General features: G+C 47.2%; 11 protein-coding genes across 11 annotated transcripts; 5 read left to right on the top strand and 6 right to left on the bottom strand.

Annotated features, from left to right (window-relative positions):
- Window positions 1-523: 523 nt before the first annotated feature.
- On the bottom strand, window positions 524-1,232 carry MGYG_04143 (GTP-binding protein Di-Ras2; the record flags this gene model as incomplete). The annotated part of the gene is made up of 3 exons (XM_003173921.1): window positions 524-763; window positions 835-1,103; window positions 1,181-1,232. 3 exons carry the CDS (start codon window positions 1,230-1,232, stop codon window positions 524-526), a joined length of 561 nt encoding a protein of 186 aa, XP_003173969.1.
- Window positions 1,233-5,906: 4,674 nt separating this feature from the next.
- MGYG_04144 (hypothetical protein) lies at window positions 5,907-8,646 on the bottom strand (the record flags this gene model as incomplete). Its single annotated transcript, XM_003173922.1, has 2 exons — window positions 5,907-6,191; window positions 6,253-8,646. 2 exons carry the CDS (start codon window positions 8,644-8,646, stop codon window positions 5,907-5,909), a joined length of 2,679 nt encoding a protein of 892 aa, XP_003173970.1.
- A 1,170-nt stretch (window positions 8,647-9,816) lies between these two features.
- Window positions 9,817-10,761, top strand: MGYG_04145 (uracil phosphoribosyltransferase; the record flags this gene model as incomplete). The annotated part of the gene is made up of 4 exons (XM_003173923.1): window positions 9,817-9,965; window positions 10,038-10,396; window positions 10,470-10,641; window positions 10,710-10,761. 4 exons carry the CDS (start codon window positions 9,817-9,819, stop codon window positions 10,759-10,761), a joined length of 732 nt encoding a protein of 243 aa, XP_003173971.1.
- Window positions 10,762-11,084: 323 nt separating this feature from the next.
- On the bottom strand, window positions 11,085-11,670 carry MGYG_04146 (transcription elongation factor 1; the record flags this gene model as incomplete). Its single annotated transcript, XM_003173924.1, has 4 exons — window positions 11,085-11,257; window positions 11,338-11,476; window positions 11,554-11,601; window positions 11,668-11,670. The coding sequence occupies 4 exons, from the start codon at window positions 11,668-11,670 to the stop codon at window positions 11,085-11,087; spliced, it is 363 nt and encodes a 120-aa protein (XP_003173972.1).
- A 675-nt stretch (window positions 11,671-12,345) lies between these two features.
- On the top strand, window positions 12,346-14,544 carry MGYG_04147 (GTP cyclohydrolase; the record flags this gene model as incomplete). Its single annotated transcript, XM_003173925.1, has 8 exons — window positions 12,346-12,883; window positions 12,950-13,360; window positions 13,416-13,772; window positions 13,897-13,943; window positions 13,994-14,023; window positions 14,080-14,132; window positions 14,188-14,309; window positions 14,366-14,544. The coding sequence occupies 8 exons, from the start codon at window positions 12,346-12,348 to the stop codon at window positions 14,542-14,544; spliced, it is 1,737 nt and encodes a 578-aa protein (XP_003173973.1).
- Window positions 14,545-14,931: 387 nt separating this feature from the next.
- MGYG_04148 (40S ribosomal protein S1) lies at window positions 14,932-16,078 on the top strand (the record flags this gene model as incomplete). The annotated part of the gene is made up of 6 exons (XM_003173926.1): window positions 14,932-14,945; window positions 15,014-15,098; window positions 15,185-15,210; window positions 15,303-15,801; window positions 15,867-15,968; window positions 16,037-16,078. The coding sequence occupies 6 exons, from the start codon at window positions 14,932-14,934 to the stop codon at window positions 16,076-16,078; spliced, it is 768 nt and encodes a 255-aa protein (XP_003173974.1).
- A 549-nt stretch (window positions 16,079-16,627) lies between these two features.
- Window positions 16,628-17,778, bottom strand: MGYG_04149 (abhydrolase domain-containing protein 11; the record flags this gene model as incomplete). The annotated part of the gene is made up of 5 exons (XM_003173927.1): window positions 16,628-16,948; window positions 17,014-17,209; window positions 17,275-17,399; window positions 17,478-17,517; window positions 17,591-17,778. The coding sequence occupies 5 exons, from the start codon at window positions 17,776-17,778 to the stop codon at window positions 16,628-16,630; spliced, it is 870 nt and encodes a 289-aa protein (XP_003173975.1).
- A 1,331-nt stretch (window positions 17,779-19,109) lies between these two features.
- On the top strand, window positions 19,110-20,514 carry MGYG_04150 (C6 zinc finger domain-containing protein; the record flags this gene model as incomplete). Its single annotated transcript, XM_003173928.1, has 3 exons — window positions 19,110-19,205; window positions 19,259-19,510; window positions 19,588-20,514. 3 exons carry the CDS (start codon window positions 19,110-19,112, stop codon window positions 20,512-20,514), a joined length of 1,275 nt encoding a protein of 424 aa, XP_003173976.1.
- Window positions 20,515-20,717: 203 nt separating this feature from the next.
- On the bottom strand, window positions 20,718-21,662 carry MGYG_04151 (hypothetical protein; the record flags this gene model as incomplete). The annotated part of the gene is made up of 2 exons (XM_003173929.1): window positions 20,718-20,927; window positions 21,012-21,662. The coding sequence occupies 2 exons, from the start codon at window positions 21,660-21,662 to the stop codon at window positions 20,718-20,720; spliced, it is 861 nt and encodes a 286-aa protein (XP_003173977.1).
- Window positions 21,663-23,018: 1,356 nt separating this feature from the next.
- On the bottom strand, window positions 23,019-24,281 carry MGYG_04152 (double-strand-specific pac1 ribonuclease; the record flags this gene model as incomplete). The annotated part of the gene is made up of 2 exons (XM_003173930.1): window positions 23,019-24,134; window positions 24,204-24,281. 2 exons carry the CDS (start codon window positions 24,279-24,281, stop codon window positions 23,019-23,021), a joined length of 1,194 nt encoding a protein of 397 aa, XP_003173978.1.
- A 257-nt stretch (window positions 24,282-24,538) lies between these two features.
- Window positions 24,539-25,202, top strand: MGYG_04153 (mitochondrial 37S ribosomal protein RSM27; the record flags this gene model as incomplete). The annotated part of the gene is made up of 4 exons (XM_003173931.1): window positions 24,539-24,577; window positions 24,676-24,884; window positions 24,980-25,029; window positions 25,174-25,202. 4 exons carry the CDS (start codon window positions 24,539-24,541, stop codon window positions 25,200-25,202), a joined length of 327 nt encoding a protein of 108 aa, XP_003173979.1.
- Window positions 25,203-25,319: the final 117 nt, after the last annotated feature.

Raw genomic sequence — 25,319 nt, forward strand, 5'->3', positions numbered from 1 at the left:
AGGGGTAAAGAAACAGACAACGCAGCAAGAGGGAGCAAAGAGAAAGAAAAATTAAAGAGAAGCCGAACCGACCAACCCGAGGAACAGAAGCAGAAGAGCTACAAACAGAGGAAAAGTGGAAGTGAAGCAAAGGGTATAACCATGTTGCAGCCAGTAGATAGGGAGCCAGTAGTTCGTTTCGTTTCGAAGAGACGTCGATCGAGTGAAAGGAGTAAAAAAAAAGTGTGATCAAAAGGGATGCATGGGGGCAGTGATCGTTACTGTTTTACTGGTTTGGTGGGATGAATTCGTTTGTTCTTTCGATTGTTTGTTTATTGTGCAATCGGTCGATCGAGGATGAGTGAGTGCAAGGTGACACGCCGAAACTCGAGTCGCACCGTAGAAGCCATCCGCCGCCTCATATCGGCCGTGTATGACCGTGACCATCCCCAAACAAAGCAAGTAGAAACGGAAAAAGCCGAGGAAACGGAAAACAGCGGCACGACAGGGCGAGGGCGAACGAGAACATGAACATCGGGGTTGTCTACATGACGAGACACTTGCCGTTGTTCGCTGGTTCGCTGGGCGTCTGCGACTTTTCGATCTCGGCGATTATCAGCTCAAAGGTGGACGAGACGTTTGTGTCGTTGCGGGCACTGGCTTCGGCCCAGGCGCAGTTGAAACTCTCGGCCAGCTTCTTGCCTTCTTCTGCAGAGACTGTTCGCACTTCCGAGGGGAGATCGCACTTGTTGCCGACGAGCACGAGAGGAACCCAGTCCTGGCCCTAGAAGGAGTTAGCATTGGCCAGAGCAAAAAGAGAGGGAGTGAGTGAGAGAGAGAGAGAGAGAAACGTACGAGGTGGTTGAGGATCTTGTCGCGGATGACGGTGACCATCTCAAAGGACTGTCTGGAGGCGACTGAGTAGACTATCATGTAGCCGTGGATGCCGATGAAGTGCTTCGAGTTGAGGATGCTGTACTCGTCCTGGCCGGCCGTGTCGACGATCTCGGTCATGTAGTCCTGGTTCTTGTGCTTGATGGTGCGGTTGAAGGTGTTTTCAATCGTCGGGTAGTAGTTCTCGACAAAGGTGCCCTCGACGAAGCGGACGGTCAGCGACGACTTGCCTGTCCATCAGTCAGTCTTGTCTCTTGTCTTGTCTTCTGGATGTTATCATCAGTCGTATCTGGTTGGGTTCACTCACCAACGGCCCGACTGCCCACTATGGCGACCTTGCGTTGTTTGGTTGCGGACATCGTGATGGCAGCTGCACTCTGGACAGACAGCAAAGAAGATGAGATGTTGGCGAAGAGGACAACAAATAAAGAAGAGGATGAAGATGAAGATGAGAAGATGAGAAGATGAATGAGAATAAAAGAAGAAGACGAGATATTTTTCTTGTTAAGGTTTGTTGTATGGATCGCAGAGCTCGGTCGAGTGTTCGTCCTCGTCTTCGTATTTGTAGTTCACGGTCAGGAAGAGGAAGAAGAAAGAGAGATAAGTTCAGTTGGATACAAGTTACCTGAGAACTAGCATTAGGTACTTAGACTTAGCTCAAGCACTCGGCGGGCAGCGCCTTTTTATATAACAACTAACATCTACGAAATAAAGGCTGGAAAGATGCTTCTGGTAGCTGCTTCTGGGCCTTTTTTTTTATGCTTGCTTTTGGCTGCTGCGATCTAGCCAGGATGCTGGGAAAGCTTGCATCTCGAGATGACGTTGAGTTCTTGAGCCAGTCCTGGATGTATCATCATCTGCTTGTCCTGCGTCTTCTTTGCTTCTTCGCCATGGGTGACCTCTCAGGCATGTCACTCGTCTGCTTTGTATAGATTAGTATACGTACTCACCTCCTCCAGACAGAGTGTGTCTCCCATGTCGGATATCCGCCCTGCTCCCCCCCCCTCTCTCCACCCCCTGCGGCACTTTCTGGCACCAACGAGGCAGCGGTCGACCTGATGGAGCGTGGAGTTCGCTCGCGGGCCCCTGGCTTGCTTTGGATACCGGATGGCGGCCTTATACCAGCGGAATACATGGACAGCCCAACCCCCGTAATATTCCACGTGAAAAAAACCCGGCGTCTGGGCCCTTTTTGCAAGGCAGGCCAAGGCCGCCGACAAGAACTCCGCGGGTTGGTCGCCGTTTTGAGGATAAAGCACATCGAGACATCGATGCTAAGATGTTGGCCTGTTTGCTCTTTCTCTCTGCCGCCCGAGAACGAGGCCGCCGAGGCTTCTGCTCCTGGAACCAACCCCGGGTGATGCCGTCCTGGCCTCTCGCTTTTCCCTGGCGCTTTTTGTTTTCGCTTCATTTTGAAGCGCTGCTATCCTTTTCTCTCCCTTCCCTCGTTGCTTCTGTGATCTATCTACCGGTCAGTCCAGTTTGAAATAGCCCGCACAGGGATACAGGGAGCTCTTGAAACGCCCGTCAAGCTCGCCGTATTTTCTCGCCCGCTCACCTACCTTAACTAGGTACTCATGTACCCGTCTCCTGCTTCTCTTGTCCCATTCTTCCATTGGTAGGCACGCAAGCGTCCCTGGGCCGGCCGCCTCCTTTCGTCACAACAGGAGAAAAAGGAAATAAAATATACAAAATATGTATAAAAAAAGAATGCAAGAACAAAAGATCCTGCTTTGACCTGTTCCCAGATGCTCGGATCAGATGAGATCTAAATAAACCGATAGATCGAGCCCAGCGGACAAAAACGCCTGGAAATCTAAAATCCTCTAGCCAGTGCTCATCAGTAAACTTGTCATAACTCGTTTGTCTGGATGGACGTGCCTCGACCTCTCTTGCATCCTTTCTTCTGCCCCCCCACCCCCCTTCCACCGCCGTCGTCGTTTGTCCTGCTGCTCGTCTCCTGCCTGCAGCTCTTGCTTTGTACTCTTGTTACATCGTTACACACGCTCCCCGTATAACTAGGTTACCCTTATACAACCCATCCTGCCCTCCCCCTGCCGTGATAATTACACAGCTATAAGCTCGTCTCGCCTTCTAGAAGCCATCCCGAAGGATCGGCATTGGTCAGCTGAACGGCCCCAGAACCTGATCCACCGCCGTACATCCGCCTCGACTGCTTTTTGCGCGTCTCGTTGCCTTCCTGCTAGTTCGTTTGTTTTGGCTTCTGGTGCCTGTCTTAGTCAGGTCGTTCGTGGACTCCTTCAGCCAGTGTCCGGTGTGCAAGACGGTGGCGCCCTGGCGCAGAGGTGATCTGTCGTATCCGTCCGCACTGCGCGACGGCCGTCCAGCGCCCGGAGGTTCCGTCGTGCATCTTCTCTTCTGTCTATCATTATCCATTAACTGTTTCTCTGGCACTCCGTAGGCAACGCACAAGAAGTGGCTGTGAAGCACAAGGACCGGAGTGGATTTGTGGGAAGTCAGAGAGAGAGAAAGAAGGTCGACCTGCTGCTTTCGGACACTTCAGCCGCCTCACGTGAGCCGCTCTTCTTTTACGCTCTCGGCTTTTGCTCTCTTTGAGTCTTCGCGTCTTCACTTTCGTCTCTTTTCCAACTTTGCATTTCCCGTTAGTTGGTTGTTATTCGCTGCTCCGGCCTGTGCAGACGGCCTGCCTTGGTCTTGATTCGAGCTTCGCATCCGTCTATTCGACAGACAGACATGTGAAGTCACAGGGCGTTTGCCACCGCCTTCTCTACCGCGTTGCATAGCGCTTGAGGCTTATGGTTCACAGCTCTCAGCCACGGGATACCCAGCCATCCATGGATATGGATATTGAATTCGACCAGCTACTCCCGTAGTGACTGGGGACACCGTATTGATGGGCACTTTTCTTCCGCTCGACCAACGGGCCAAGGCATGGCTAGGGTTCTTTCTCCTCCGCCTCTTTTACGGAGCACTCTGGTGGAAGGTTGCAGTTAAGAAACAAGCCAGTGGGGCGGAATATACCATCTACGCCCTTAAACTGGCTGTTTATTATATCCCCCTTTATATCCAACAACGGGCCTTTGTTCGGAGAAAGAGGCCACGCGACGTCTTTCTATTTTCTCCGCCATGAAGCTCCCGCTCCTGTCAACAAACTAGCCGTTGGGCAGAAATGAATCTCCACTACAAATATACTATCTCCGACTGAAGCTAATATTTTAACTACATACTACTCTACTAAACTTCACAACCTGATGTGGGCCAGTTGCCGTTGCATTCCCAACGACCCGTTCTAGCGGGCCAGATATCTTTACTACTCCCCCTACCCTGTTCCAGTTATATTCAAGAACGGTATATATTCGTCAACACTAGCGACTCTCTTTCCGCCAGCCCGGAAATATTAACGGCCCTAGATATCTGACATGCGACATAATATATACATATACTCCGTAGGGGAACGTTTGGTCCCGCCTGTTCCTACCTCTTATTCGGATATGTGTTCGGAGAAAGCGAACTTTAGTTTATTTCTCCCACGGAGCTTCCCGGGCCATAATCTATTTAGCCGTTGAAAACTTCCGCCCTGGTGGTTCAAAGGGCTGCTGTGAAGATAACCTCGTTCCGTCGGCAAGGGCCGTGGGAAATCTAATTTCACTTCAAACATCTTGCAGGCATCTGAGACAGGACAATGCTACGGAGTGCGCTCTCCGTCCTATGTAGCTGCCGCTTGCTTCAACTTTGGATTCGGAAACCATCTTTTCACGGAGCTCCCTGTGTCATCAATGCCGGTGCCGCCAATGTGTTTGACATCAACTTTCTTCAAAGGTGGTCTCTATTTGATGCTTGCTTACGGAGTAATACTTGACGTCGTCTTAATGCCACGGCGCTCTCCTGGTGATCTCTTGGCTATTCTCGGCGGTTAGAGGAAGTGAGGTAACTGTTCCTCAGCTTTGCCACGACAAGCTCAAGAACTTTGTATGTCTTGGATGTAAGTATCGAAGTACTTACTTACATGGGAAGAACAGGCCTTTGATGCCAAAATAGACATGTTGCTCCGTTCTCGCACGTGATCAAGTTCGGAGAGCCCGATCATGTGATATTTCTTGGTGCTGCTTAGTCAGTCAAAATCAGTGAGGCTATGCCGAGGTTCGTCCAATAAACATCAACAACAACATCAACATCAACCAAGATGCCGTTCTTTCCATGGCCTATGCATCCCGCGGGATAGACGGGGCGGAGATATGCAAAAACCGGGACCCTGCACCTTAATTGTGGATGGCGAGAGAAAAACCTGGGTCTTCTCTCTGTTACAATACAAGAGGCGCAGTTGCAAGGAATGTTGACGTAAGCTGTCGTTTGTCAGGCTTGTTGTCGCATTTCCTATTCGTCCGAATTCAATATCAACTGGGAGCCCTATGTATTGCTTATTTCCATTGTGGCGGTATCGTTGACAGATCAATTCGGAGCTGCTTTACTTGATATCGATCTGAACTACCAACTTCAAGCCGTATAAATGATATCTAATAACTATTCGAATATGAAGCCTCTCAAGGTTGTATTGGCTTGGCAAGTTGCGGAACGGCCCGACAAGAGGCAGCGTGGGGTAATCTACTCATTCTCTCGCTCTAGTTTTCAATATTCAATGCACAGTTTACATAGTTGTAAGGTTTTAGAGCTGGTAAGGAAGTATAAGCGGGTACCTACTGACCAACGGCTAGGGAAAGGTAATGGGTTCCAGTATAGAAGTACTTGCTGTAGTTACCTAGGTACATACTGTTTCCCTTGATTCCAACAAGAGAAGGACTTGAATTTCTACTCTGATTGCAATACGCGTGGTTAACTCTGCTTAATCATTATTGAAATACATCATATATCCTGTACCAAACAGGTATATTGACGTATTCAAATCCCCACAGAAGTGCAATGCAATATTTTAGAAACCTCATTCGAAACGACAAAGTCTAGGGACGTCCATGGTTTTAAATAACGAGTGTAATGACAACTGATATATTTCATAACATAATTCATAATATTCTTAGTATCATCCATCTCTAACTTCAGGCTCTCTCGGCATCACGTATTCGATCGACAATCCCTTGAATCCTCGAAGTGAATCCCGTCATTGCATCCTCTCCGTCCCCTTTTGCATCGTGAAGCTCATCCTCTACTTTTCGGTGATAATGAAGAAACTCTTCAACCGTGCCTAGAAGACGTTCAAAGGAACGAGCCTGTAGCGTTGAGCGTAGATAGGAGCGTGCCTCGTTGTCAAGACAAGCGGTGCAAAGTAAGACGGATAGATATCCAAATGCCACATTGGAATGTGTTTGTACCACGGAATCAGCCTAGAAAAAGTTGTTAGTGTGGGGAAATAACTGAGAGTTTTGGTAGGTGCCAAGCACTTACCTCTGCTATGGCTTCTACACCATCGGTGAATAGTGGTATAAGCCTGTCAATCAATGTGGTATAATCTACCCGTGATTCCAGTAGGACTCGTCTAGCTGCACTGCCCCATTCAGTAAGGTTTATCAGAGCTCCAAGTGCTAAAATCACTATATCTAGCAGTGATTCCTTGTGTGGGCCCGCGGATTCATCTCCAACGGATTGGAAGTTGGAAATGACAACGTGAGCGAGCGCTTCAATGAACTTAGGAGTAGAAAATTCCTCGCAAAGGGTAGGATTGTTGTTGGTAACGTTGAGAATTAGCCGGATCTCAAGAATTTGTACCTGTCTGCTTCGAACGTCTTGCTGAGGTCCTGAAATGGATAGCAAGTGGCCCAATTTTGAAAGGAGTTTTAGTGCTTCTTGCTGCTCCTCGTCCAAGGATAAGGTGTGTATGGTATATGACTCTAAAATTGAAAGTGTAAGTTCAAGAATAAGAAGTTCATCTGGACCAGCTTTTTGTATATCTTCTACCAATGCATGCTGGGTCAGAATATGAATAACTTGATGCAAAATAGAAACAGGCATGGTTTCCATAGAGTTGCCCGTCTCGCGGAGTTTGCGAACAGCCAACTCAAGACAACGAAGTGTTATTACTTGGGGTGTTATAGTGGTTGGTGTTTGGCTAGTCCAGATCTTGCTTTCTGCCATTTTGCCGCAGATATCTTGGATATCTGCTTTGCCGGCCTTTGTCATTTTCAAGTCTTTCCGTTTGGCCAGTTCAATCATGCTTTTATCTTCATTGAGTAAGAAAGGCGTCACGGCTAGGATCTGTGTCCAACAATCATGTAAGGTCATCGGTGATGTTGAGCCAGATGTTAGCAATAAAGCATAGACGCAAGTGGTAAGGTAGCCGCAAACGAGGTCAGAATCTTTGTGATTTATCTTGGCAAATCGCTTCTCCAAGGCATTGCTCAGGAAACGTTGTGAAAACTGAGGGTCAAAAAGCTTTGTACATAACTGAACCATTCCGCTACGCTGTCTGGATATAGAAGCTGATGTGTCTTCAATATCCTCAAAGATGGTATCGATCATAGCGTGGTATCTTGCATTGTCCCCGGAACGACGAAGTTCATGAATACTCCGTATGGTGCTAGGACCGCTCATGCTTTCTTCTTCTAAGCAGGCCGAAAGGGCGGATGTTTGAGTCGCGAGACCCAATGGTGGCTGGCTCGCGGAACCACTTATCTTGCTTGCCATTGAGTCAGCCTGAGGAGGGAACCCAGGGTCAAACAGATTGCCACCTATCTCTTCTATGGTTTCCATTTCGTTCAGAAAAGACCTTTGTCGGGAATATGTCACTTTTAACCCGCTTGTGACCGCTTGATGGATGGTGTTCTGTTTCTGGCCTCCAGAACGTGTGTTTCCTGCACTTTCTAATGGCATGGTATCGGCTGTAGATCGGTGGTCGGCGGACTGTATGGGGCTATGTGAGCTCGCCCGAGAAATCCGGTCCCTGGCAGATCCCTCGTCGCCCGATGAATCACTCGAAGAATCTGCCATCTGTCTACGACCCAAAGCATCCACTATCCGTTTTCGTTCTGCAGTAGATGTGATACTCTTTGCAGGGCCATCGCGCCCCTTCTCATTTCCAACACCAAAGCGGCCATACACATTCTTCAGTCGGTCTGTACCCGTGGAGAAAGATTTTGTCAATCGAGGTACTCTTTTCGGTGGTGTACTTGGTCTTCGCTCTCGTACTGGAATATCTCGCGAACTTGCAGCTATAGACTGTCCATTCAACAAGGTACTGCTGGAACCCTCCTGCATTGTCGATCTGGAAGGAGGCCTCTCCAATTTCTGTTTCGAGACCCGGGTGTTGAAATCCTGCCTAGGCTTCGTCGGTGAGCGGATGACCACTTCCACTTCAGGCTGTTTCTTCCCATTCAAAGCAGGGGATGCCGCATCTTTGCTTCCACGGATACTGGCAGCACCATAAGTGGTGGGTTTTCGTGGCAAAGTGTTTTTTGGTGCAACCTGATCAAATTCCTCTGACCGCAAATCAACTCTGGGAGTGCTCAGCTTCCTTCGCTTAAGCCATGGCTGCGTGCGACTTTGGCGGTCCTCGTCAGACAGCTGAACATCATAGATGTCTATCTCCTTTTTCTCCTTGGGCGTACGCGGCGTTGTGGGCGACGTAGCCTTGGGTAGTGCTGTCGAAGATCCCACATCTTGAAGGTCGCTTTTCCTAGTCTCCAGCGACCTTCCTTTTTTTGCCAATGGAGAATCGTTTGCCTTTCCGTGAGCCTTGTTCACGTCACTAGGGGCGCGCTCTAAGAATCTGCTTCCCACACTGCGCGCCTGTTTGCCATACGTCCGTATTTTACGCGATGGCGTGAAATTATCGGCTGCAGACATGTCTAATCCCTCTCTACTTTTGAGAACCGGATAGAAAAGGAAAAGTAAGGCCAGAACAAGGCTTTATAGAGGTCGAGCCGTATGATGGAAGGTAGCGCAAACTTGCGCGCCGTAACGGATCAAATGGTCTGTCATCGGAAGATAGCTTGTATCCTGCTTTGTGAAGGCAGATTGGCCTAATAAAGCAGCATGAATATTCATTAGCTCTTCATTCTCTAGCTTTGTATGCGACAGCAACAGTCCGTCAAACGCGTACAGCGCATTCCGATCGAGGGAAGATAGCATAGACTGTACCGATAAACTGCAGCTGCAGTATCACCTTGGAAAAGTCAACAAAATATCTCGATACCGCTTGCCCAATAGGCATCCATTAGACTATAATCGGCTCAGCCGACATCGTGTACGAATTGATATCAGCTGTAGTAGGATTTGTTGACGTTGGTGTTGGTGTTGGTGGTGGTGATGCTCGTAACTAGTGGGTTGGTCTTCCCTGGTAGAAAGTGGCTAAACCCCGTGATCTCCCTTTCAGCCTCATTTCCTTTACGGTTGCTCAACTGTTTAATTATTTAAACCTAGGCAGAAAGTGTTACTTCAAGTTCAAGGTCACAGGTACCAGCAAAGCCACCAATATCGGGCTGAAAGCTTTGTATATTGGAAGTAGACTCATGCAAATCATCTTGCAGAGAGCCGCTAGCTAACCTACGTGTCTAAAAGGAGTAAATGTCCAGGTGCCTCTCTGTAACCCAGAAACCAACACAACTGCCGAGGGGCACAGTGACTCAGGACGTCCAGTAAATGTAGGATACGCTCTCGAACCTCACAGCCCTCCATAACCACATTTCAAGATCGTATTCTTTGCTTTTTATATAGCTAATACTTAGTTGGCTGGTTAGCTATCTTGTCGACTGTTTTCAAGCCTCATCACATGGCTTAAGCGTCTCCCCGCACGTAAATGAAACAACATCACACATAAACAACTTTTCAAAGCTCTTCTCCCCACATTGTGAATATCAAAAAAATCTTCAAGTCTGTGATAATATACTAGATTGCCTGTGAAGACTGCCATCTAGTTTCGTACTCGCTTTTGGTTTGCTTGGGATACTTCGGGGGAGACAGAGCTGTCTATTGTCCTGGCTGTAGCTGGGAAAGCTACCTAACCAATCACTAGTTATGGCATCCAACGAACCTGGACCGGTCAGGGGAGTTGGGCCAGTGTCCATGCCGGATGAGAAAAAGCCATCTGCTACTGTTTCAAAGGCCGTGAAATATGAAAATGTCTGTGTGTTGCCGCAAACACCACAGCTTATTGCTCTCTTGACGTGAGTTATTCCTACATAGTGGGCGATAGAGCAAAAGCTGAACACTGCTCTACCTTGATTCGTGGTACATAGTATGATCCGAGACCAGCGGACCTGTCGAGCAGATTTCGTCTTTTACTCCAACCGTATTATCCGTCTACTCGTCGAAGAAGGCCTGAACCACCTCCCCGTCGTGCAGAAGACAGTCACAACTCCAGTAGGCCATACGTACGGAGGAGTTGGATTCGAGGGTAAAATATGCGGAGTTTCCATTATGCGTGCTGGCGAGGCGATGGAGCAGGGTCTTCGTGACTGCTGTAGATCTGTTCGGATTGGGAAGATTCTGATACAGAGGGATGAAGAGACGTGCAAGCCAGCGTTGTTTTATGAGAAACTGCCGCAAGATATAGCAAAGAGATGGGTGTTGTTGCTTGACCCGATGTTTGCTACCGGTAAGGATTACCTTGGGTGTTTCGTGCAGGTTGCATCTTGGCTGTTACAATATGCTAACCAGGCTCGGGATAGGCGGCTCTGCTACCATGGCTGTTGAAGTACTGAAATCAAAGGGTGTGCCGGAAGACCACATTCTATTTATAAATCTCATCGCTAGCCCATCGGGGGTTGCTGATTTTGCGGAGAGGTTCCCAAAACTCAGGGTTGTTACCGCTTTTATTGACCAGGGTTTGGATGAAAAGAAGTTCGTCTTCCACCATGGCCAGCACTTGTTAAAACCCACCCATTCTAACATATCCCCCTTTTCTTTAGGTATATAATACCCGGTTTGGGTGACTTTGGAGACAGGTACTATACTCTTTAGGGTATATGGCATTCGTACCTCTGCAATTATTGGAGTTGGAGTGTATACTGGTGGTGATGGATGGCATCGTCCGTCTAGCTTGGTCGAGCTTAAAGCTCAAACGGCGTTTTCTGGTGGCTGAGTGTTGAGCCAAAGCATACATCAAGATATCATAAGAAGTATGTTAGGACGAGTCCATTGACGGTATATCTTCTGGTATTTCCGTAATTATATGCAAGTATCTGCCTAGGTAAATATGCCTTTTTCGCCCCAGGAAGAAGCCCACCTGAACGCCAAATAAAGTAGAATCCACGGATGCAGGGTGGAGGAGAACAAAACATTATCTAGTAGTCATCATCGAGCCCATCATCAACTACAGCGGGTGCAGCAGAAGCAGAAGGTCCATCATGATCTGCTCTACCAACACTAGAACCTGCCCCTTCTTTGGGTCCCTCTTTCGCAACGGCATCGCAAGCATCGACCCAGTCAGAGTATACATCCACGGCTGCAGAGAGATCTATCGTTTCGATAAAAAAGAAAGGAGGGAGGTTAGTTCAGATGCTCGTATGTCACGTTGCGCTCAGGGATAGAACATACAGTTGATCCCTGTCTGAAACCGCTGTCCACATATTTTACAAGATAAATTCCCAAAGCCCAGCTTTTTATTGAGTTTCACAAGCACACAGTTCTCATGGTTGCAAAATAGACAGTCGAAAGTCGTCGGGAGAGGTTCACTCTGTATAACTCGAAACAACGGTATTAGCCCACACCCGGAATCCTAGAATGGGTCACAGGCGATGCGCATAGGCGAACCTTTTTAGGACCTTTAATTGTGCTCCGTGATGACTTCTTGCGTTTTCCCTGAGCAGAACATCGGTGTTAGTAGGGAGTTATCAGCCGTAGAAGGAGTGAGCCTGGAATTCGCACCATAATGAGTGGTCCGTCTGGTATCAATAGCAAGTTCTCACTGATTCGCTAGATAACGGCTTTCGAGTCTCTTCGTGGATATATAATTGCCTCCAGGAACTAGGAATCACTCGGGCAAAGCAGCTGTATTAAAAATATCAGTCCAACTGCTTCTTTGGTCTTTTCTGTTGGTTCAAAGTCGCATCTTTCTTTGCGACTTTGAACGCAAACGTCAAGCTGACTAAACTAAAATGCTTATATAAGTTATCCGCTAGTCCAGGACAAGACTAGTCTGGATTTCTGGCTCCACTGTAGAGCTGCAACCAATCAGAATTTCCAGATAAGGAAGCTGGTCCTCCCCGCATCACGAGACCCTAGGCAGGGACTACTTAGTGTTACTTCTTTAGTTATCCTGCCAGGGATATAAAGGTGCTGGGCACTTCTGTATAGCTTCCAACCTCTTCTCACTCTTCTTCTTCACCTTTCCTTTGATAGCCAGAGATTTCATGGTTTTCTGGGCCATATAAAGCCCCTTCCTCTCCCTGCCCTGCTAACTAAGGCGTTGGAGTTGTTACTACGAGATAATTGCATCCTTCTACAAGCGGTGACCCACGACACAGCTTGACTAGCACATACAGACCGATCTTCATTCTCTGATTTGATTCCTGCACCGTCTACCTGATCTAATTAGAATCTACCATGGCTTCCAAGGGCGGGAAAACCGAGCCGACAGGGCCGAAGGAGATACCGGCTGAGCAGCGAAGCTCCGACGCCTCGAAAGATCCCCAACCCAAGACGGCTGAAGAGAAGGAGAACCCAATACTCGCACAGGTGCTGGCAGCGGTAAAGAGGCTCGAGCTTGACCAGGGAAGACTGAGTCTCCTTTTGGACTCAATGAACGGGCGTATCGAGAATATATCCTTCAATAAAGATATCGTGAAGATGATGACAGAAGACCAAGCGCTGGATAGAGAATTCCCACCGGGGTCAATGCCTACATCTGCCGTTGGGGAGGAGGGACGTCTGAAGTCTGCTGCAGAGGACGCCACAGGTGTGCCCAGATCACCCACCGCAGTTAAATCTCCAAAGCGTGGGGGGACATCTCGCATAATCCTCACCACCTATCCAGGTCAATCAGGCATTGATCCTATCAAGATGGACTGGGGAAACATGGATCCAAAGGCTAGAGGGCCTGTTGTTGTGAGCAGACAGTATGACACTGTTCGGAGACGAAATGGTAGGTGACACGTCACTCCTTCAGCACTTACTAGTTCACCGCTAATAAGCCTCATTTCTACTGCAGCCATCGGGGCGCACGGGGGGTCTTACTCCATCTACCATGCTCTCGCAGTCGCCAGCAACAATCTAGATACCGAACATCGGCCAGACTTTACCAATACCGAACCTGCAACGAAAATTGGACCTTTCCCACAATGGGGTGATAAGAAAAAGATCGTTGCCATGGACCCGTGGGGCCATCTTGCACCATGGCTCTTCGAAGAATTGAGGACGGACCACCAGCTGGATATTCGTCCGACTATCGCCATTACCCGAGCGCACATGAAATTGCCGGAGCTTGCTGACAGTGTTCGTTCAGGCAGATTAGTGCCCGATGGGAAAATCTGTCTCAATGAGACCGGAGAGTTGGCTGTTACCAAGGTCGCCGTAGAGCCTGTCTGGTATCTTCCCGGAGTGGCTGAACGGTTTGGCATCGGTTAGTCCTCTATTCTCCGCCTATTATTGGCCTGCGCTAACTGCTTTGATTGTAGATGAGGGCACTTTGCGCCGTGCACTCTTTGAGGTCACCGGTGGATCATTCCCAGAACTTATTACCCGAGGAGACATCAAAGTGTTCCTACCGCCAATTGGAGGCTTAACGGCTTACATCTTCGGCGATCCTGCAAAAATGTCCGACCTGAATGCCAAGCTTGCTCTGCGCGTCCATGACGAGTGTAATGGTAGTGATGTGTTCGGTTCTGACATTTGCACCTGCCGTCCGTACCTGATCTTTGGAGTCGAAGAGGCTGTCAAGGAAGCCCAAAAGGGTGGCAGCGGTGTTGTCATATATTTTCGAAAGGAAGGACGAGCTCTTGGTGAAGTGACCAAATACCTGGTCTATAATGCCCGTAAGTTCACTCGGTCCATCAGCCATCGAATTGCATGCTAACCAACGTCTACTCAGGTAAACGAGGCACTGATCGTATGTCATTTTTCCTTCTAATTCCTTGAGTATTACTAACCCGGTTAAAGGTGCAAGCGAGTACTTCAAGAGAACCGAGAATATCGCCGGTGTTAAGGTATGTCCCTAGTTACTCTTAATCCAAGCTTATGTGCTAAGATGTAGTAGGATATGCGCTTCCAAGCTCTCATGCCAGACGTAAGTGCTGAAATTGTCGTCAATAACAGTAGTGATTTCAACTAACCACCATATAGATCTTGCATTGGCTGGGTATCACCAAGATTGATCGAATGCTCAGCATGTCCAAGTATGTATATGCCCGTCAAGTTCTTAGTGTGAAAATATAATTAATTTTTGCCCAGCATGAAACACGATGCAATTGTCGAACAAGGCATTCCGATCATTGAACGAGTACCTATTCCGGACGAATTGATACCAGAGGACAGTAGAGTCGAGATCGATGCGAAGATCCATGCAGGTTACTGTACGTTTTCCCTCTACATACCTAAGGCGTGCTCATGCTAAATTTAACCTCCACAGTCACAAGCGGTAAAGTCATGAATTTGGAGGAGCTGTCAAATGTCCAAGGACGCCAATGGGATGACGTTGATGTGAGTTATCCAGTCATATTATTTGGGTATCGAGGTTCTAACACCGGGTTAATAGCACTGATCGAACAACCGGGCACTTTCGACGGCCAGATTCACTACCTCAAATGAATCTTGCACTCTTGAATACCTCCATCTACGGTCTTGTTTAGAAGGGCAGGCTCTTGTTGTTGCATCTTTGAACTTCTTGAGATACGAATTGCACACTTTTTTACATAGCGAGTTTTGAGTTCAGTAGAGATAAATTACATAATCATGAATCATGACAAATTTCTTCAGATGTCCCAATTAAGTTTAGCGCAGAAGTAAATACAACACCTTACATAAGCACACAATCGGAAATGGGTTAGCGCGCACAACTCGCTTAGTGGGAAGTTTGTGGGATTTTTTTGATTTCAATATCACACGCCGACAACGTCCACCACGATTTGAACCCATCGACGCCCAGCGGATTGTCTGTCTTTCGGAACTGCAAAAGATAGACCCCGAATCGCAATCATGGCTGTTGGAAAGTGAGCATCTCCTTCTATGCAGCATGTTAATCGCTGGCAGGAAATTTCTCTAACCGCCGCGAACACAGGAACAAGCGTCTATCGAAGGGCAAGAAGGGCCTCAAGAAGAGAACCGTGGACCCTTTCACACGAAAGGATGAGTACCTCGTGAAGGTAAGTGCTGGCTTCTTGATTCCTTCAACAATGCGATCTTATCGCATTCGGATATGGATAATTAACGAGTTGATATAAAAATATAGGCCCCTACCACCTTCCAAGTCCGAGAGTATGACCCTCCATCCAGATAACTGAAAAATTCTCTCCCCATCTAGAATCCAACACAGAAGAACAAGCGAGCTGATTTTGATTTGTGTCAAGTGTTGGTAAAACTCTCGTCAACCGAACCACTGGTCTCAAGAACGCAAACGACTACTTGAAGGGCCGTGTCTTCGAGGTCTCCCTCGCCGATCTCCAGAAGGATGAAGCCCACTCCTTCCGCAAGATCAAGCTACGTGTCGATGAAGTCCAGGGAAAGAACTGCTTGACCAACTTCCACGGATTGGACTTCACATCTGACAAGCTCCGGTCTCTTGTCCGCAAATGGCAAACCCTCATCGAGGCCAACGTCACCGTTAAGACCACCGATGACTACCTCGTCCGCCTCTTCGCCATTGCCTTCACCAAGCGACGACCAAACCAGATCAAGAAGACCACCTATGCCCAGAGCTCTCAGATTCGTGCCATTCGCAAAAAGATGACCGAGATCATCCAGCGCCAGGCCTCCAGCTGCACTCTCACCCAGCTCACCAAGCTCGTCCCTGAGGTTATCGGCCGCGAAATCGAGAAGTCCACCCAGGGCATTTACCCACTCCAGAACGTACGTTAGGCCCTTCTTCTAGCCAACATTTACAGACGAACCGTTATACTGATAAGCGAATATAGGTTCACATCCGCAAGGTCAAGCTCCTCAAGTCGCCCAAGTTCGATTTGGGCGCTCTCTTGGCTCTCCATGGCGAGTCCAGCACTGATGACAAGGGACAGAAGGTGAGTTATATCCATCAACATTACTGTATATACTTTTCCCAAGCTCATTATTAATTCATCTGCAATAGGTCGAGCGGGAATTCAAGGAGAAGGTTTTGGACAGCGTCTAAATATCTAAGATAATGTCTCTTTTACTACCACGGAAATAACAGCGGGAGGAGTCGTGGTCAGTTTTAGGTCATATTTGAGAGCTGGGAGGGAATTAAAAAAATAATGAATTTAACGCCCTTCCCCCCTTGTGTATGGTCCTTGATATAAATGGCAGAGCTTATTTTTCTTTAAAGGGGAAATAACAAAAGGGCGCTGCCGTTTAATTCTTTCTGCACCCTCTTCGGTGTTTTGACTATGCTACCCAAACCTCTTTTATGCCTCCGTATTCAGACAGTTCACGATTAAAATCAAGCATGACCTGTATTCTTTTTCAGCATATTAACTAGTAAATTGTAATCGACGCATCCCGTAACAATGACAAACATTAATGGCAGCCAAAAGGTTTCTAAGCCGGAATACTCTATATTTATAATCTATGTTCAATCGTCCCCAGCACATGCAACTACAAACGAATAAGACTAGATGTTGCTTAATGCTCAAGGTAGAGCTTTCATAAAATTCACGACAGCTATTGCAAGAGTTAGCAACGGTTTGTAATAATATTGCAACTATGGGTTTGACATGCCTGTCTTGAAAGCGTCGGGGTTTTCAGATATAAGCCAATGGCCAGCGTCAATGTCCATTAGCTTATAATTCGGAAAGAAATGCCGAATAATAGGAAACGATTTATCAGTGATATATCGACTTCGCGTTCCACGGAGGAAGAGGGCCGGGCCGCTAAATTGAACAGCATCCGATTGAGTAAATGGGAAATCTCCTAGAAGTGGTAATGATTCACCAAGAATTGACAATGGAATTCTGAATCGCAAAGTCTGTCCGTTTTGATCTCTGGCAAGGTTTGTAAGAAGGAACTGCCGGACAGGAAGCGACTATAGGTATACTGTCAGCTGGGGTGCATACGTAAACGGGTTGAAATAGTCAATGGGAAACAAACGGGTTCAACACGCCGCAGGATTTCATCTGCTTCACTCTGCTTGGTTACGCCAGCATTCTCAATTTCTTGCATGGTTTTGATATATGCTGGAAAGTTTTCACTTAGTTTGGTCTTGGTTGGGGAATTGTCCACAGAAATAATCGCAGAGATCAGATCCGGTGCCCGAAGAGCAAGATGCATAGCTGCTTTGGCGCCCCTGATACAGTTGTTAGCAACTCATAGTTCCATCAGAGACAATGATACCTTTGAGTAGTTACTAACATCGAATGCCCCAGTAGAACTGGTTTCTCCAGGTTGCGGTCTTTTATGAATGATTCAACATCGTCCGCCATCACATCATAGTTATGCTCCGGCACATGCGGAGAGTCACCATGATTTCGAAGGTCCTAAATGGGCCATAAATCCGGTCAGCAGTGAATTCTCATCTAAGGAACCTGTCCATTTGGGATTCTTGCTCAACGTACAATGGCATAGACCGATGTCCCTAATTGGCTCGCCAAAACCCTGCATCAAGTACACAATGCATCAGTAAATAAGCGTAGCATGCCAGCAATAGGGCAGAACGGTCTCTTCTTACTTACTCATACCCCTGTTATTCTGCTTGGATCCAAAGAGGCCGTGCATGAATATAATCGGCCGCCCATTGGTTCCGGCAGCTTGGGGGTTTTCGAAGACTTGATGTGCCAAACCTAGCGATGATCTGGCGGAGGCAGCGAAATGCCGAACCGCCTTCACTGAGATTAACAGACGTCTCCGGGCGAACATCTTTGGTTGTGAGGTATATGGGTTGTTGATAAATCCGTTTGTTGGATGTTTGATCTCTGGATCGTAACTAAAATATTTCACGGGAAAGCCCGAGCTCGGGCCGCTCCTTTTTATATTTCAACCTCTGAGTTCACTACTCCATACGTAACTAAACAACCAACACACTTCCAGGCAAGAAGGTTGAAAATCTGTGTTATATCTCGAAGACGTTGCAATTCCAGCCCCCCAGGTCCTGGATGAAGGTAGAGGATGCCCCCATCCCTCCAATAGAATCCTCATCCCCAGTATTCTAGTGGTTTCTTACCCGCGTCGCGACCCTCGCCGAGACAATCCTTCCCGAAGATCCCCTTCTTCAGTCATGCTGTATAGGGCGGTTTACAAAAGAAATGACTAGTTAATTGATCATAATTAACTGATGGCGTAATGTATCTCTTCCGGAGATGGACGGCTTGTAATGAGTTATAAGGGAATGCTAATAGTTTCTAGGCAGTCTTACGAGAGTGATAGTTACCTGGCTACTAGTGTTCACAAGATACTGCCCCTTTGAACCGCGATCCAGACGTTAACTAGTTAACCAGTTAACTAACAAGGGACAGTGAAGATTTCAAAGGTGAAACAGCATACATCCTGACAGACACCAGCTTGGCCGGCCACAGGCCAGACAACTATACTCCGTACCCTCGGCCTCGGTAGTTAGGCCTGTTGCGAAACTGGCTGCAGGTGCCCAAAAGTAAATGATGCAGCAAGTCGAGTAACCCATGCCAATTTATAACTCACAGTTACAACCACCTTTCAGATGAAGATGCAAACGGTTGATATCTCTATATCAACAGTTCACATCACCAGCACACAGTTGACAATCCGCTCTTTTCGGATTTTATTGCTTCAGCTGGAAATAATTAGTTGACTATTCGGCTAGTACGATTATTGGCGGATATTAATAGATCTCGGATCTTGAGGAACAAGCTCGACCTCGATGCTTCATTCTGCAATGTGAATCATCAAGCTCGTTACAGCCTTCATTTACCAGGAACTTAACCCTACGGCAACATCAATCTCCAGGATATTAATTCACATATATTTGGGGGTGCCGCCCATCCTCGTGTTGCAATCTTCTAGACCAGGCTGCAAGGGGCCACCGCCTAGCTATCATCCGGAGGACGACTACGTAAACTGCTTTCGTCACCTTGGGGCTGCAATATTGTGCCAACAGTATATATACTCTGCAGGGTATACTAGCTGGCAGTTCTGTACAGCGGGCTTGTACCTGCAGACACTTCCTGCTTCGGCGCTACTTTACCAAACTCTTCTCACTCGAGGGCATAGTTAACATGATTGCTTCGAGAAGTCAGGCAAGAGCTGTTTCCAAACGGCCACACACAAAATCTCGTTTTGGATGTTATAATTGCAAGTCACGCAAAATTAAGGTCCGTTAAAAGCTCTCAGAAATCCAAGCCTCTCAGCTGACCACGTCGAAAAGTGTTCGGAGACGAAGCCCGAATGCGAAAACTGCATATCAAAACACCTCGAATGCGAGTACCCCACGCGTGGCGCACGGGGTGACGATTATAATAATGGGGCTACTGAAGCTATTCGACTTCAACCAAATCCAACATCTTTCTCGGTCCAGGACATGGGGTTCTTTCACCATTATCTGCTGGTAGCTCATCCATATCTCCCATTTGGCAGTGATAGTGCCTGGGTAGCATCTATCCCACTCCTTGCCCACCAGGTAATTCCGCCCTCCACGAAATAGTGCAATCCCCCCGTTAGAGTTCTCTACCCACTAAATTAACCGCTCAATATTAGTATGAATTTGTTATGCATGCTATTCTTGGACTAGGTGCATCACATCTTTCTGTCATTCGTCCACACAGAGATCCGATCACGGATACAAATGCGATTGAACACCGGGGACTGGCAATAAATGGCCTTAATCGGCTTATGGCGAAGCCAGATCTTAACAGTAAAGAGCTGGATGCTATGCTTGCGGCCTGCTACGCTCTCACTATGCAATCCGGATACATGTTCGATGCCCTTGTTGAATTCGTGGTATTCATCCGTGGTTGTTCTTTAATCACAACGAAGATAAAGCAAAAGAATGCTAGCAAAAGTATATTTCCCCTTGACGAGACTGCCGATCTTACTGAGTATTTCCCCAAGGTCACCAACGCTTTAAGAATCAACCCAATTCTATTACAAAGTGGGATTGAATCGGTGCAGTCACTAGTACCTCTGCTGGAAGATGAAGTTCACACCTATTTCTGGAAATGTCTTCTAGATACCCTTTTTGCCGCCCAAAATTCTTCTGAAGATACCTTCCAAGTATACGAGAAAAACTACTCTGCATGGTACAGCCTTAGTACAAGCCAGTTTTCAAAATTCATTTCGGCTGAAAATACCCTGACTCTCATCCTATTTGCCCACCATATAGCCATTGAGACAATGATGGTACCAATGTTACTATCCGTTATTCCTGAGCGCGCAAGAATGCCTGAAGTGACATTATACCAAGTTCAATGGGTAGATGTCATTTATAGGAAACTGCCACCTCACCTTAAGAAGTATGTGAGGTGGCCTGTTGAGTCTATTGCCCATTGGGGGACGGAGTACAAAATATTTTCAAACGACGTGGGAAGCAAGTTACGAACAAACTTTTTGGGCTATGTGCAAAAATACAATGATGGGAGAATAACACTACCGATACATACAACAATACCCGACACGCCTCGCTAGCTCATCCCCAGATTAATATCACGATCAACAAAATAAAACCAAGCTCGCCGTTTTAGGCTACTAAACAGGAAGAGGTGGGTGTCAAGGGGGAAAAAAAGTGGTTCCAAAAGGCATTTTTTGATGAGAATATATAACCACTAATCACCAGTTGAAGAAAGAAACCCATCAAGGCAACAGAAGCAAAGATGATGTCAGCCTACCACTTAATACCTGTTCCTGTTCTGCATCTCCTCGGTGTCTGTTTCCGAATTCAACGATTCTCTTGGTAACCATTTTCCAGGATGGAAGTATGCGAGTGCGAACATTGCGAAGAGCATGGGCAGGCCTTCAAGCACGTATAGGGGCCATTCATGGCGGAAAGGATATCCATCAATACCTAGGATGAATTCGATGAGACGGTAGATGCATCGAACCTGTTTACAGAGTGGTTAGAAGATAGCGTTCAGCAAACAAGAGTAAGGGGCCGGAAATTCCCCGGCGGATGCGATGTCCCTTACCTCGATGAAGAATCCCGATATATATATTCCCAGCAGTACCTTGAAAACGCCGCTGTCGATGCCACTCTTAGACGCAGCATTGGCACGGCTATGGAATCGAGCAACCAAAGCTAGGAATAGGGTGAAAGTGATCAGCTGTAGAGCCAAACCGCCCTTCAAGACATTTTCACCGGTTGTTTTTGTGTCTCCCATCCAGTTTCCAGACGCCGCAATTCCACTTCCAGAAGCCTGTGTCAAGAAGCTCAGAATATCTGAAGTAACGAATATACGCGGCAGCCACCAGGGATTAATCCCTAGAATGCGTTGTTGCCCTCCTGCAGATGGGAGACCGGCTCTGACCAGCCTACCGACGAGGAGGTAGAGGCTTGCGCAAACTAGAACCGGCGCAACAACGATGAGACTGCTTGACACAGCGTAGAGGGCGATGACTCTGTCCATCTTGATGCTGATGCAGCGCATGATATATGCCAATACCTCCATGAGGCCACCAATACATAAGGGGATGAAGAACGAGGCATTGCGGTATTTGCCGGTCTTGGGGCCAACAATCGTGGTGTAGAAGAGGAAAGTTGCCGGTATAGCATTGAGCACTGCGAAGACGGCTGCTGCTGGCAAGGAGGCCTTGTAAAAGTAGAGACTTTGGTCGGACATTTTTGGCGGACTCTCAGGGCTTGGTCGGTGCAGGGTGAGGCTCAGAGCTTTGGCAATATATAAGAGTGAAGAAGATGTGTATCAATAACTATACTCTAAAAACGAGAAAGGAACTAGATTGAGACGTTATGCCAAAGCAATTGCTATATCATTTTATGATAGAGGGTACAACAAATGCGAAAGAGAGAGATACTTTATATCTCCCTTTCGCTGTCTTTGACACGTTTCCAACAGCCGTGGACAGCGCTATACATCGACCCATTTTCCCAATGGGAGAGGCTATGCAGTATCCCCTGACGACACATGTACCAACCTCGCATTGCTCGCATTTAAGCCTTACGAGAAACGAAAAACATCTGCCTGGCCCCACACGATGGTTATTTCTGAGGACTGAGGATTCGTAATCCACGACGAAGCATTGCATACGAGAGATAACCATAATGGGAACGCGCTTGCCTGCTGAGCCTCAGGTGGCCCAAGAATTGAACATCGCAACGAAAATATCGAGCGTCTTAACAAGGTAAAGGTTCAATCAGTCCCATTTCATTGCAACTTTGATATAACTAGATCAATTCGGATCCTACCAGAGAGCGTAGCAACCGGGGGTTGGATAGCTATAGTTTCGAATATGCAACACTTCAGAAACACGCGTAAGCCGTGAAGACAAAAATATGTACTCTTAGCAGCCATTCATTGTATGGCGCATTTTAGTTATACCATGTAACTACAGAAGTAATAACATTATCGACACAGCTAGCAATGTTGACCGACGTCAACTTACAGCAAAAACCAGACGAGAGCCGTAAAAATTTGACAGCTGTGTTGGTCTAGATCGGATTAGGAAGCCCATGCAAGCTCTAAATTTGATGCAGGTTTCTGTGCTGAACATCGGATTTTGCGCAGTTGCATGACGGGTTTTCGGTACTGGGAGGCTCGTCGGATATGGATGCGATTGGTCGGTCAGGATGACTAATCAGGGGCGCCGCAGAGCCCCGTTGGGATTCTATTTTTATTCAGGAGATGCGAGCGTCGGCAGAGTGACTAGATAGTCCATAATGTCATCCATGGAATGTCTGTTTGTTTCAAAAAGAGGTTTAGATTCCACCAAGTCCACTCTCTAGTAATAATAACGCGTCTTGCGGCTGTGTATGGAAGGCTGGCCGAAAATTCTTGGGCCCATCATGCCAAAAAGTGTACGTATAGAAGAACCCTGTGGGGAGCCCTGAAGTGTCCCATGTTGGTACATATGTAAACTCATTCAGCCCAGATGGGTGGACTTACATGGGTACCAAGGAGGGCTTCAGATACTCCTTGATCATGAGCCATATTTCTGTCATCAGGCATACACAGAGAGATTTAGCTTGTCTCTGCTGCACTCGATGTGGCTGCTGCCGCTGCCTTCTGAGCTGCCATCTTCTGGTCATATTCGCGTTTCTTCGCGGAGATCTGGTCAATCAGAGGCTTATTGTTTAAAGCATTGAGTGCAGCCTCGTTGCCAGCCTCAGACTTGCTTAAACCACTGCCAGATCCCAGGAGCTTCTTCTCGTAGCCCCATCCGGTAAGGTAAACGCCAATAAAAGAAGTAACCAATCCACCCTCACGCTGACGTGGCTTCTCGTCAAGATATTGCAGCTTAATCCCTCTGCTCATGACAGTGGCTGCAAGCTTGTCTTTAAGAGAAGCCTTGCTGCCTTGCGCTAGTGCCACTGATGCCAAAGGGACCTTCACTTCCGCGAGTTTTGGCAGCCACAATTGAGTCAGCCAGCTTTCTACTGCCTGAAGCCCACCCTTGGGATCAGCTATGATTGCCGCTGCAACATATGCTTCGAAGACATCGCCCATTACTTTTGTCCATCGTTTCGGGACACTCCTTATATCCGAACTGGTCTTCAGTCGCTGATCAAAGCCATATGCTATGGCATACTCAGCCAATGTTTCATTTTTGACCATGGTTTCTCGAGCTTGTGCTATTTTCCCGGCAGGTAAGGTGGGAAAGTTCTCCCATATCAATCTGGTCGAGATGAGTTCGATATATGCATCTCCTAGTACCTCCAGCCTGTCGTATGTCTTCTCTGAGGTTTGGGTGGAAATTGGTCCTCGTTCCATGATGCCGGTATGTGTAAACACAGCTGTTTTCAATGCTTCGTCTCCAATAGGAGGCAACAGTGGTAGTTTGACATCCTTTGGTGTGACGGCCGGCGTTGGTAAATCACTCGGTATATGCGGGAGTGGTAGCTGTTTGGTATGATTTGTTGACGTATTTTCTGAACTCTCGAACGCCTTATTTATACGTTTCAACCCTTTTATTAAGTCTTTCGCATTTTCTTTTTCCGTAGTTTCAATATTATCTGATTGTGCGAGTAAATCTTGGGTAAGTCTTTGAAGCTGTATAAGCTGAAACTGAACTGGGAGTTTGTCCTCGGAATAGCCATTCGTCCGTGTTTCGCCATGTTTTTTCTCTTGCGATCCTTTCTACAGAAAATATTTGTAAGTTATTTAAACCGACTCTCAGAGGATTGCTAGCGTTGGATAGCTACATACCTTTTCCTTTTTTATCCGCTTAGAATTCTGGGAGCTATTTTGAGAGCTCTCTGCTTCTGACACGCGTTTAGTCCCCATCATTCTAGAATAAAGATATAAGAAATATCCTACTTGGTAGGCTGATAAAATCTGAACCGTTTGTGACTTTGGAGCTTCGGAGTGAGATTCTGGTGTTGGAGAAGACTCGGCAAGTCTAGCCGCGCGCATGCCAAGAATAGAAATTCTAAACGCGGATTTCGAGATTGATCGAAAACCGTTGATGAGAAGGCAAGACTTCGTCCTTTTCACCGCAGCAGGTTCAAGCCAATTCGATTCCGACCCACACAGTTCACAAAATGGCGGCTCCTAGGTCGCGGATGCTGGATTTGCTAAAGGTATGCACCCATTTGGATTCCGATTAATGCTCAAATTTGTCGCGTGTGGATGGCATTTTCTTGGATTAAAGATATCTCAACTGATACGATCCGCCTAGGCCCAATGCCGCATTTTCTCCCACACGTTCAATCCCGAAAACCTTCGACTTGGAAATAAGATCCTACGCCAAAGACTACGCGGAGCTACTCTTGCATCATATTACCCTAGAAAGACCGTAACGTTTGAAGACCTCGAAAAGGTCTACCGACCCATGGGCCTCACTACTTTCGATCCATTGAGGTCACATCACGAGGAAATGAAGCAAATGTACGATATCCCTCACATATCATATACCTATAGCCTCTGGCAGTGAAGCCGGGGCATCCCTTGTGCGGGACAAATGATAACCATTTTGACTACAGACGGAAACTCCGTGGAAAGGGAGCGCCAAAGAAGAAACGCACAGCTGCAGGTATGATTAACCCTTGTTCTACCGAAAGGTGGACCGCACTATCATACCCATATGCATATTGAGTGATTAGGAGCTTTTGCATCCGTAACTTCGCAAGTTTGCTTTCATAAATTCTCCCCAAGTACTAACTGGATCAATTTATAGAGTCCAAATCGGCGAAGAAGAAGAGGTAGTGGGTTTGCAGGTATTATTTTAGATGTGTATTGTACTATAAACGGGTTTGTTTTACAAGGAATTTCTACATTTGGCATCAGGTAATGAAGGGCCTCTGTCTTCTCAAATGGACAACA

This window comes from Nannizzia gypsea, genomic scaffold (genome assembly GCF_000150975.2).
Source record: "Nannizzia gypsea CBS 118893 supercont1.3 genomic scaffold, whole genome shotgun sequence".
NCBI classification, from domain to species: domain Eukaryota; kingdom Fungi; phylum Ascomycota; class Eurotiomycetes; order Onygenales; family Arthrodermataceae; genus Nannizzia; species Nannizzia gypsea.